Raw genomic sequence first — 12,159 nt, forward strand, 5'->3', positions numbered from 1 at the left:
TATGGCAGCTTTCTGTAATGTGATGTTTGCTTCAAAGCTTTATATGCTCTAATGTTTAAAGATTTATGCATAATATATGTGGTAGACACCAGTGCAAGAAAGGACTACTGACAGAAGTATATTACATCCATTCTCATGCTTAATTTTGTCTAATGTTATTTAGCTGTGTTTCTAGTTTTCTTTGCCAAAAAGGCACATGATTTAGCAATGTTTGTATTGTTTCTGGTTGGATGTGTTTTGGTAACTGTGTATTTCGGGTTTTTGTAGTCTTTCAGGTATGAAACCTATATATTTAGTGACTGTTCTTGAAATTAATTTGCAGGTGTGTTAATTAATTGTGTGTCTGTAGTGTCACCAGTTGTAATTATTGTGTTTTTATTGGTATATGCTATGCTGTGTATTCTTTCATGAGTGATTGTTATTGTTCTGTCAGTATCTGATTTTCTATGTATATTTAGTGTTTTTGTGTTGATTTATCTGTTGTGCAACCTGTTTCAAGTTCAAGCATTGTCTGTGGAATAAGTGTGTATAATTTTTCTTTTCTGATCAACATTTTGTTCTGAACAGAGTTGTTGTTAGAAAAAAAATAAATAATTTTTAAGATTATTGATTTAAAAATTGGAATTTATAAAGAATACTAATTCATAGCTACATAATGTAATAAATCTTCACTATTATCAAAAAAAGTAATAACCAGGAATTCATATCATTGTTCAAAAATTTGGAAATTCCATAAGTCCTGAATAATAATTGAAAAACTTATACAATACAGTATTCCTAAGGTATTTATTTTCAAAGTTTTGAGGATATTGATTAGATATTTGATATATGCTAAAACATTTTTATTCAAATATTAAAAATAATGAAATGTTAAAAAGATCAATTATAATAACAACATCCAGTAAGATTAAAAACAATAACAACAGGCTAATGAAAACAGTTTAGATAAAATAAAGAACCAAAAATTATCTTTTATGCTTATTCAATGTTTAAATTCATTTAGTATTAGTGAAGGAAAAATAGCTTCATAAAAGCAATATCAATATTCTTGGAAAATGACATCAAAACTATTTCAAAGCAGCTTCATTTACAATGGGTGACGACTTATTTGAAATAACTGTAAACATTAATAAATCTCTTTCTAATATAAATATATAGTAAAAATAAACATACTTGTGGAGTCAAATTCCTTAAAACCAGGAAGGTAGCAGATGCCTGTCTATCCCACCCTAGAAAAAGAAGAACAAAAATTAATTGGCACTGACAAAATATTCCATTTAACATAAATTTAATGAATGTTTTTTACACATTCATAATTTCTAATAATAATAATAATAATAATAATAATAATAATATTCAAATAATGACTTATTAAAAAAATCTTGTTCAACTATATTATATAACTTGAACATATTACAAAAGAGAAAAAAAACAATCTATGCTAATTTTACTACTATTCTTGAAATAAAGTAGATGCAAATAAGCAAGACAGTTTTTACAACAGATGAAAATTACATGCAAACAATACAAATAAGACTAAAGTATGAATTGAAAATGACTAAAATTTTTACCAGCCTATATTTAATAATTTTAAACTAAGCACAGATTAACAGAAAGCCACCTGATCTTAGCATCAGATCTCAATAAATTTTAAATACCAGTTTTTGTAAAATTAGGATTAATGAGAGAAATCAGCCATGCATGATCAAAACAATATTTTGAAAAAAATTAATTGTATTTATTATATTAGAAGTTTAAAACAGAATTATTCAAGATAGCTTAATTCTGATAAAATAGTGTGTGTAGTTAATGAAGACTGTCTTCAATAATCATTAATATAATTTTTTTGTTAAATACTCATACATACAAATTTTTCCCTTTTTTAAATGCATAAATTTTTAGATACTGTATTGAAAATATGTAAATAAATCCCTAAAATAATGTAAATAATTTAACCCTAATCTGTTTTGAGTAATATTGTTTGTTTCACTTAGAAAAGCATTGAAATCAACACTACTACTTTTCAACGCTACTTTGCTAACTTCTTAGCTACAAATGTTTTGATCCAATTCTCATGCCTTTTCTGGACCCATCATAATTACTGATTATCTTTTATATTTAAATAAATTCTAAGACAAGTTTAGATATTCAATCTATTTTAGATAAGTTTATAAATTTGTTTTCATATTAATACAATGAGTCTGTATCAAAATGCCTTTTCTATATTTTATTACTATTACATGCAAAGTTGTAATTTCTTATTATGCTGTATGCAGCATTCAGTTGTATCACATTACAGGGCAAACTAAAAATACCATACCAATGTATTATTCTGTTATGGAATGTTATGGAAGTTGGTTTGCTTGGTTAAAAAACCCTAATGTATTGTGAGTACAAAGAAAACTAAACCTAATTTAGTTTAAATGTTAAAATTTTTTTATGAAGTAATTTCCTAATTAAATATTAAATTTTTCATATAAATACACTGTAGACATTTCAAATAAAACAACAAAAAGACAAGATTAATTAGAGAATTGTAAAAAATTATTAAAGAACTTATATATTTGCTAAAAGATGCTAAATATTCTTTTTCCAATTTTCTGATGTACAACATGGTTATGACCAAATTATATTACTTAAAACCATACTTACTGGTTTATCCATAATATTAATATAAACAAATACTAAATCTCAGTTACAATAAATTGTAGTTTAATGTATGAGACTGAGAAAGTTTTTTAACTCGATCTTCAGAACAGGAAAAAAATTCCAAACAAAATAAAATGTTTTAGATGTTTAACAGTATTAATATATTTTTTAGTATATTACGTAAAAACCTTCCCAATTTGCAAATTTAAATAGTCTTGACACTTGCAAATAAAAATAAAATTATTGAGAAGTAAATGCAACAAAGTGAAATTAATTGGATTTATCCTACTGTAATTTGTATGTATATAACATCTGTATTCATACCACACCTTTAATCATGCAGTATTGAATTCTTTGTAAAACAAAGACCTATCTAATTTTTATGATGATTTTAAACTCTCAGAAGCTGAAAATAATGTAATCATTTATAATAAATACCATCACAGGATTTCCAGTTTAAAAATTTCCACCTTTTGTTTGCTTTAGATTTTAAGTTTTTGTAACAAAATAACAATTGCTATTTCATGCTGCTACAATTCCGATTGTTATATTCTGTATCTATATTGTTTTCTTTATCTTGTAATACATTGGTTATATTTTGCAACTAATTCTAATAACACTTCTGTCTCAAAATTATCATAGTTCCTTCCCCATTCAAAACTATTGTCTGCTGAACTATTTTGGAATCATTTGCTTAGTCTGCACATGACAATTTGCACAGGGAAACATGATGCATTCAGACAAATCTGAGAATTTGCAATATAATAATTGTTTACTTTAATTTGAGGATAATATAATCCAAAGTTTCATGGGTTGATGAATTGGCCATAAAAAAAATCCCAAAACTTTCTTGACTAGCAACCCTCCAAGGATGCTTAATCCACACATTATATTCATAGAAAAGATCTACTCTACTTAGTGTGCAAATTTACAGCATCCTGAGTTGTCATGTATATAACCCATTGGATAATTATATTTTTTAAAGAACCATTTCCAATCAGTCTCCAATTATTGTTCTATCTCCAAAATTGTCTTATTCACATTGGGTGTCAGTATTGATCACTATGGGACTCCTGATATACAGGGTGGGCCAACGAAAACGAAACGGCAGAGTGTTCGTGTTCGTCTGAGCAAATCGCTTGGACAGGTCGATTTTATTCTCGAGGGGACATCTTACGCAATGAAGTTTTTGCGAATCTGAATATTAACTAAACAAACATTTTTTTTTCGAAATAAATGTTTGTTTAGTTAATACAAAATAAATGAGTTTTTAAAATTTTTGTCGTCTGTTGTATTCAGAATCGCAAAAACTTTATTGCAAAAGATGTCCCCTCGAGAATAAAATCGACCTGTCCGAGCGGTTTGCTCAGACGAACGCAAACACTGCCGTTTCGTTTTCGTTGGCCCACCCTGTATAATAATGATATAGTTAGCTGGCATTTTATTTCTAGTATTGAAATCTTTAAAATAATTTGCTTCAAGCACAAGCAAAAATTATTTTCAAATATTTTATTTAAACCAATCAATTAAGATCAATTATCAATTAAAACTTCTTCAATTCTGTTAAAATTTAGAAACATTTCTGTAAATGATAAAAAAGCAAATCACTTGATCAGAGAGACTATATTCATGCATTTATTTTCAAGTACAGTGAGTGATTGGTTAACGAACATAATCCATCCCAAGACAGTGTTTACCACCCAAATTGTTCATTAACCGATTATCAATTTACATAGATTTTTTATGGGAATTTGATTATATGTTCTGGAGACCCCCAAAAATAAATAAAAAATATTATACTTTCTTACTAAGTCTGGCATTTTTATCAGTTATGTTTTTTCCCGTTTGTGGGGCATTGAAGAATCTGTCAAATGTCGATTGCCTTTCTCTCTCTTCTTCAGAATTTTTCACAAGTAATTAATAGCATCATTGTAGAGATCCCCAAGCCTATTAACCTCAACCTGGTTTTGGATGTCATTCTAAGATCATTGTTCTGACATTCTCCTACTTCCTCAGAAGATCCTTAATAGCAGATGTTGGCATTGGTCCTCTTTCGTCTTCCTCTTTTTCAGAAGAAAACACATCTTGCTAGGTTTCTTGATGTTGTTCTGTTGTCAGGTCAGTTTCCATTATGAGCTCTTCAATGTCATCTTCATTCACCTCCAATTCAACATCTCTAGCAGTTGTCACAGTTTCATCCATAATTTCAGGGATATCATCCCTATCCCCCTGAATTCAGAAGGGACACAGATTTCACAAAGCAGAATTCAACTTCATTGAGTGACTTCTGAATGAGCCTTATGGCTTCAAGAATATCAATTTTTTTTTTCCCAAAACATTTTTAATGCTGTTGTTGAGGAGACCTGGCATGTTTCAAAACAGATGAAACAGTAAGCAAATGTACAATTTTTTGAAGCCTGCAATAACCTATTGATCCATTGGCTAAATTATTGAAATGATATTTGAAGGCAGAAACTGAACTTTCAGCCAGGGAAAGTCTTCCAGAAAATTATCTTCAAGGTCTTTTTCGATGTCCTGGTGCATTGTCCAACAGCAACAGTGCTTTCAATGGCAATTCATTGGTCTGAAGGTAATCCTTGATGCTTGGAGCACAAACTTCAAACAGCCGTTCTTTGAAGAGACCCATGCCCTTTTTATTCAATTTCTACATCACTGACAGTCTTTCTTTAATTATGGATTTTTTTTTAATGCTCTAGGGTTCTCAGAGTAATAGACAAGAAGCGGGATAAGCTTCATATCACCACTAGCATTAGCTTCCAAAAGTAACTCAATTGGTCTTTCATGGGTTTATGCCCAGAAGTATTTTTCTTGTCTTTCATGATATAGGTATGGTTTGGCATGTGCTTCCAAAATAAACCAGTTTCATCACAATTGAAAATTTGTTGCAGATAATATCTTTCTTATTAATGAATTCTTCAAATCTGAGACAGAACTTCTCAGCTTCTTTACCTGCATTAGCAGACTCACCATGGATTTGTTTAATGCCAGATTTCCTCCTAAACTTTGCAAACCATCCAGTGGTAGCCTTGAATTCTCTCTCTTCACGTGTCAAACTTCTAGGATGAGGAAAGTGATGCTGAACGTCTGATGTACACGTTTTCGCATTGAAAACTTTGGCCTTGACCTCACTAATATTATCAATTTCTTTTTTAAATAAAAAGTTTACAAAAGCACTTACAAAAATTCAGAGAACAGATGTCAACTAGTGCACAGAAAAATTATATTAATTTGAGGTTCGGACAAAATTCGAAAGTTGGTGTTAAAATGTTAACAAATATCCAATGGGACAGTTAAACTCTCACCTTTCAAAAATAAAAATTGACACAAAACTTAATGAGTAACAAACAGTCTTGCAAAGAGTATAAACATTTTTTTCTGTCAGAAAGATAAACAAAAGGCTGAAATTACAGAGGACAGCTTCAAAGTTCAGAAGAATACTATCTGATCAGTGTCAGATTGAGCTTCGATGCAAATGTCTCCCACTCTCCAAAAAGTTTCAAATTGTCATCTGGAGACAAAGGAAGACCAATCGGTATTCATTCTTTTATGATGCTGCTTCTTGTGTTTGTTCTGTGAGGTGTTTGTTATCTGAACATAAAAATCTTTCACATAAGTGTTCGTTGTCCAATTTGTTTGCAGTCCGAACTGTTCATTAATTTAATTAATTGAACATCCACTGTATATCCAAAACACATTAATGAAAGTTAAACAAATGCATCACATGCAAAATCACTAAGGTGCAAGTTTTTAATTTGGTAAAAACCAATATTTGAATTGATTAAAAAAAAAAAAAAGGATTTGATATATATTATGCCTGTAGTAGATGAACAATTTTTGAACAGATACAGATTGACAAGCATTTTAATTCAACATTGTATATTAGAAAAAAAAAACAAGCAAACAAATGATAATATTAAATCATATAACCATTTGGCAACGACATATTAAAAGAATTTCCTTCTGCTGCGATGCATTCTCTCATATTAATGCAAATGTTTTGCAAAATTTGCAGTAATATGCTCCAGTTCTGATATTTTGTCCTATTCTATCATCACAGATTTCTTCAGTGATTCCAAACTTTTGCAAGGGTTAGCACAAAAATTTGTGGTCCCCAAAATTGATCATACACTGAAATCCATAGGATTAAGATCTGGTAAGCAAGGAAACCATTCAGCAGATATGATGAAGTGTAGGAAATGATTTTTACACTACTATTGAGTTTCTCTAGCTTTGTGGGTAGGCACAGTCTTGTTGAAAGGTCCATTCATGATTCCCAATGCTTTTGGAGTAAGGAAGAAAAAAGCCTCCAAGCTCTTCCAAAAATAAATTTCTTAATTCTCATTTTCTTTTTCACAAAAAGCAGATGATGTTTAGCCACTGGCACATTTTCCAGCCAACCAGACTCATTTTATCTAGTGTGTGAATTCTCCACTAGACAGCTTTTCATCATAAATAATTTTTCCCAGGAGTGCACTGCAGCCTCACAGGCTTGTTTTCTTCTGTAAGAAGCTGTACTTCATCTTTTTTTTTACTTTTGTATCCAAGCTCCTTTCTTTTTGACTATTTGACAAACTATTTCCTTATTAATTCTGATGTAATGTATGATTTTTGTCATTAAGACACTTTTCATTTGATTCACTTAATCTGACAAATACTGCTTTTCCTCCCTTACAGAAAGATCATGGTCAAGCTCTTTATATTGCTTTTGAATTTTTTGAACCCAATTGATAATTGGTTTCGAATTGACTTTAAAAACAAACATTGTTGTCACGGAAACAAATATAAAAAAGGAAGTGGATAACTGTAATATTTCACTCTCTCAAAGTAGTATTTTACTGTAGTTTATTGTAGAACAAATCAAAAATTATCAATGTTATTTCTTGTCATCTTGTATACAGAGCACTTTATAGAGAAGTATATATTTCCTTCTACAGATCATATGATTTTTATAATACAGAATATCAATTTTGTATTAAGTGTTGCAAAAATTGATCTTAGTTGATTGATGTAGTTCCTCTTCATATTTCTAATTAATTTATTATTAGACCCATAACAGCAATGATGATAAATTAAGACCTATTTAGCATAATCATTAATCTTAATTGCTTGTATTAAACTTCTATCAGTACCTATTTCAATATAATAGTTATATAAAATAAATTATATTTGTTTGTATATCAATAAATAAACTATTTGGATTTTTGTTAATGTATTTATTTCAGATAACTTTGGTATCAAGTGTAATAAGTTTCTAAACATTTAAAATCATAATAAATCTAGCTAGCTTCTTAAAATTGCATGAAAAATTTATTAATATATTTTTTTTATTATAGAGCATTTATCTGTCTCAATTTTGAACTTATAAGGCTCAAAAATGACTAATAAATTTGTAATATCTAATTATATGCAGTTAACAACATTTTAATATTTCACAATGTTTGTTTATTAAGGTTCTTGGATTTTAACTTTGGGTTTTTATGACTTGATTTATCCACTTTTTTTTGCTCAGATATAATATATTTATAGTACTAACTAACTAAACACATTTGATTCAGTAAATAATCATTTAAAATTCATCAAATTTTGTTATACAATTAATAATAGATGAAGTTCATAATTTAGAAACTGCTGAAATTAAGTATCTGACTTGATCCGATTGTTAAAATTTCACTCAATGCAATTAAAATTATTCACTAACTTTTAATTTTACTAAAAATTTGTTACTTTGCTTATATTTGTCAATTAGTATAAAATTTTTAATCTGAGATTTTTCATATGGAAAGTTATATTTTGAATTCATTTAATAAAAACTTTCCTCTTCCTACGAAGACTTGCGTTAAAGCATATGAAACAACATGGCTTTATATAAACTATTACTACATTCATATATTTTAAAAATTTTGCTGTTTTATGACTTTACTATGATGATAATCAACCAAATAAAGATAGATTTAATCTGTCTTGCAAAATAATATAATGTAGCTCAATCACTATTTAGTAAAATTGAAGATGACAAATAAAAATCCTACAATTTTTAGTTATGTATTTGTTATATTGAGAATTTTAAGTGAAACAGATTTTCCAGAATTATGAATTGTCAGATTAGATGAGGATTGATTTTATAATTAAAATACATTGAGAATTATTAACATAACATTCTTAAGAATTATTTTGGAATTGCAAAACTCCTTAAAAATTATTTTTAACTTGCAATTATATTTAAGAGTGTAACAATAGTTTATGGATCAAATCTAATAAGAGGAGGAAAAGAGTAATTTCTAACAAAATCAAATTTTGAATAACAAACATAATTAGTATCTGTATATGTTATTTGATTTAAATAATCTCAGGCAAAATAATAAATTAAATTTAATGATGATAAATAAAAGTTACTTTCATGTGATGATGGTAATGTTTTTACTTCTGTTAGTCGCATATGCACTATAAATGAAAACAAACCACCTTTAACCACATATTCACTAATTTAAAATGCTGCAATAGGCAAAATATGCTTTTACTGTGTTTTATAATTATTTTTATGATTCTATATTAAGTAATTTTTTCAAATAAGAAAATAATAAATAAAATATGCATATAATTTATACTGTTAGATTTAAATAAGTATTCTAGATATTACCAGAGTAATACTGATTAGATTAGTATATATTCAGATAGATGAATTTTTTTCATTTAAATTATTTTGATCTTTTAAATATAAAATGTACAACGCCTTTAACATATCCAGTATGAATATGTACTGGATATGTTAAAGGTGTTGTACGTTTTATTTCCGTTCCAGTAAGCGTTTGTTATTTCTTTTAAATATATATGACTGCTGAAAGACTGATTTATATTTGTAAAATTATTTATGCTGAAGAAACTAAAACATTATTACTATCTGGTAAATTACTTATTCAGTTGTCTGACACTAAATTTAAAAAAAAAACTTTCATCATAACCTTTAGAAAGATTAAACTAATAGTTTTTTTAAGTATATTAAGGATAATTTTAAATATGTAAAAAATATCATTTTGAAGATATCTGTATCTAATAAAATGATTTTAATTAAGAATCAATATACAATAAACTTGAAACCAGCTCTTTAGTAAATATGTAGAATAAAAAATAAATACTGAACATGTTTATGCAATGATAAATGGTCATATTTATAATCTATCATCATATTTCTAAATCTTTTATGCATATTGTTTATATAAATGCCTTATATTGTTTATACTTTTAGTCTTTATAGAAATAGTGATTATTACAAATAATCAAACTTACTAAAATTTGACTTCATTAATTAATATATTAAATTTTACAACTATATGAAGTCATATAGTTAATGAAATTATAACAAATTTCAAAGTACCTAATTAAATATACAATATATGTATTGATTACTTAATAATTTGACATTGGATTTTAAATGAAAATTTTTTAACAGCACATGGAAAATCATGAAATTCAATTAGAATACAATTTTAATGCTTCATTTTACAAGAATTTCAAAGCTGTCTACAACATTCAATCTAGAAATATTTTTGTAATTCCTATGTAATTTTTCCATATAAATCTAGACAATGATTAAATGCAAATAAATCATTTTTAAATAAGCAGAAATGATTGTATTTTATTTTCTTTCTAGAATTGTTTACATTAATTTATTTACCCTCTCATGTTATAATAGTAATGTGTTTACTTAAATGAAAAATATGGTAATAGCATATTTTATTGAAAGAACTCTTGGAGCATAAACCTTTCTCATTTATCTTGTACTACTAGCTGAAGTATCCAGCTTCACTTGGAAAAATGAATATATTAAGTTAATGTATATGTATAAAAACACATACAAATATAAGAAAACCAACTATTTACTATATTTATAACAGACTCTGAATTTATGTCATATGTTCGTACTGATATCTAGGAAAGTCACTTTTATATTTGACATCCCTCTCAATTTCTGAAGTGAATTATATTAATTTTTGTAACATTCCATATTTTAGTAGTTATATATACATATTCCGTAAATAATTTCTGAATGTCATTCACTTTGCTATGCCAATGTTAACCATATGGTGCTGCTTCTATCTGCCTATTATAAGCAATCATTATAAACTGAGTTTTTAACTGTTTCAGCCAAACATTTGCATTATACTATTTATTATTTTATCATCATTAATTAAATTTTCCTACTGTTTATACTTTATAAATTTTTTTAAGTTTCTGATATCATTTTCTGTAAAGTTAGGCAAACATTAACTGTATAATGGTGCTTAGGGAGTTAAAATATAGGAGTAGGAATATTAATTATTTTCAACCAAAATTTCTATTTGCAAATATTATTTCAACTTGGATTTTAGCAATGGTTTGTGGAAAGTGTTTTCTTGCTTATGTGATGTAGATCTATATTCATAAAGTTATTTAATTTGTACTTTAACATAGATATAAACCTTATTTTATATCATTTTAAATAAACAATACTTTCATAATGTGTGACAAACTCTAATGAACAAGCAGATGGGTAAATAGCCACCATCTGTTCAACTGCTGGCTGTCCACTACTACTCTAGGGATACAGAAATGAATCCAAATGGATTGAAAAACCTTAGGAAGCTTCCAGACTAGTTTGTCCTGGCTACGTTGGGCCGTGAACCTCCCTACCTGCCCCACTGTAGGCCTGGCCACACCTACAATAGGCATGATAAAAGACTTAGTGAATACAGAGAAGAAAGTGAAACAGGTAAGTGGACTTCACAAATTTGAAATTGCAATAGTATTTTATGTATTCCATCATGCATGGCAGGCAATCAACTAGCTTCTCCATATTTTGTCACTAACAGTTACTGTTAGTGAGTGGATCTGAATATATGGTTACCAGAGAGCAACCAAAATATCATTTTGTCAATAGGAATATCTTTATTTGAAAGAGTAAAAAACTAAAGAGTTGTATATAAATATATTTACAATGCTATCAAATAAAATTCACAGCACACAGGAAAGTAATAGTTGTTTTATAAGTGCAGTAAAGTATTACACATCTGGAGTGTGATCTACATGAAAGACTGAGTTTACATCTATGTAACTAAGTCAGCCAACATATTGCTTTATTACAGCCATAATTCCAACAGTTTGTGTTGGACAGATTTAAAAAGTTAAGTTACCAGAGTATGTTTAAGCATTCCTTTTCATTTGAATTTTTAAAGTTCAACAGCTGTTGTGCACCTGTTTATTCAAAATTTTTATATTTAATAAATTTAAATATAGTAGCTATTATACTTCTTGTTTAGTACACAGCCCAGACAGTTTTACTTTGTCTTCTGATTTGAATATAATGCTAAAAGATTTCTTTTTGTGTTGAAAGAATTCTCATATAGAACTTTTACTACAGATGGAAAAATATTTTTCTGCCAGCAATGCAAAACAATAAAATAAATAAAGAAATAAAAATAATAATTCAATATTTGATGTATTTATTACCATTTA

The 12,159-nt window shown here is 27.7% G+C and overlaps 1 protein-coding gene across 8 annotated transcripts in view; it reads right to left on the bottom strand.

Moving 5' to 3' along the window:
- The window catches only part of gw (trinucleotide repeat containing adaptor protein gawky), a 241,126-nt gene that overhangs the window by 13,381 nt on the left and 215,586 nt on the right, over positions 1-12,159 (bottom strand). For all 8 annotated transcript variants that reach the window (XM_067287367.1, XM_067287369.1, XM_067287365.1 and 5 more), the window contains one exon: positions 1,174-1,229. In XM_067287367.1, coding sequence (XP_067143468.1) covers positions 1,174-1,229 — 56 coding nt within the window. The remainder of the gene's footprint in view (positions 1-1,173; positions 1,230-12,159) is intronic.

This window comes from Centruroides vittatus, unplaced genomic scaffold (assembly GCF_030686945.1).
Source record: "Centruroides vittatus isolate TY-2023 unplaced genomic scaffold, ASM3068694v2 scaffold_450, whole genome shotgun sequence".
Taxonomy (NCBI): Eukaryota; Metazoa; Arthropoda; class Arachnida; order Scorpiones; family Buthidae; genus Centruroides; species Centruroides vittatus.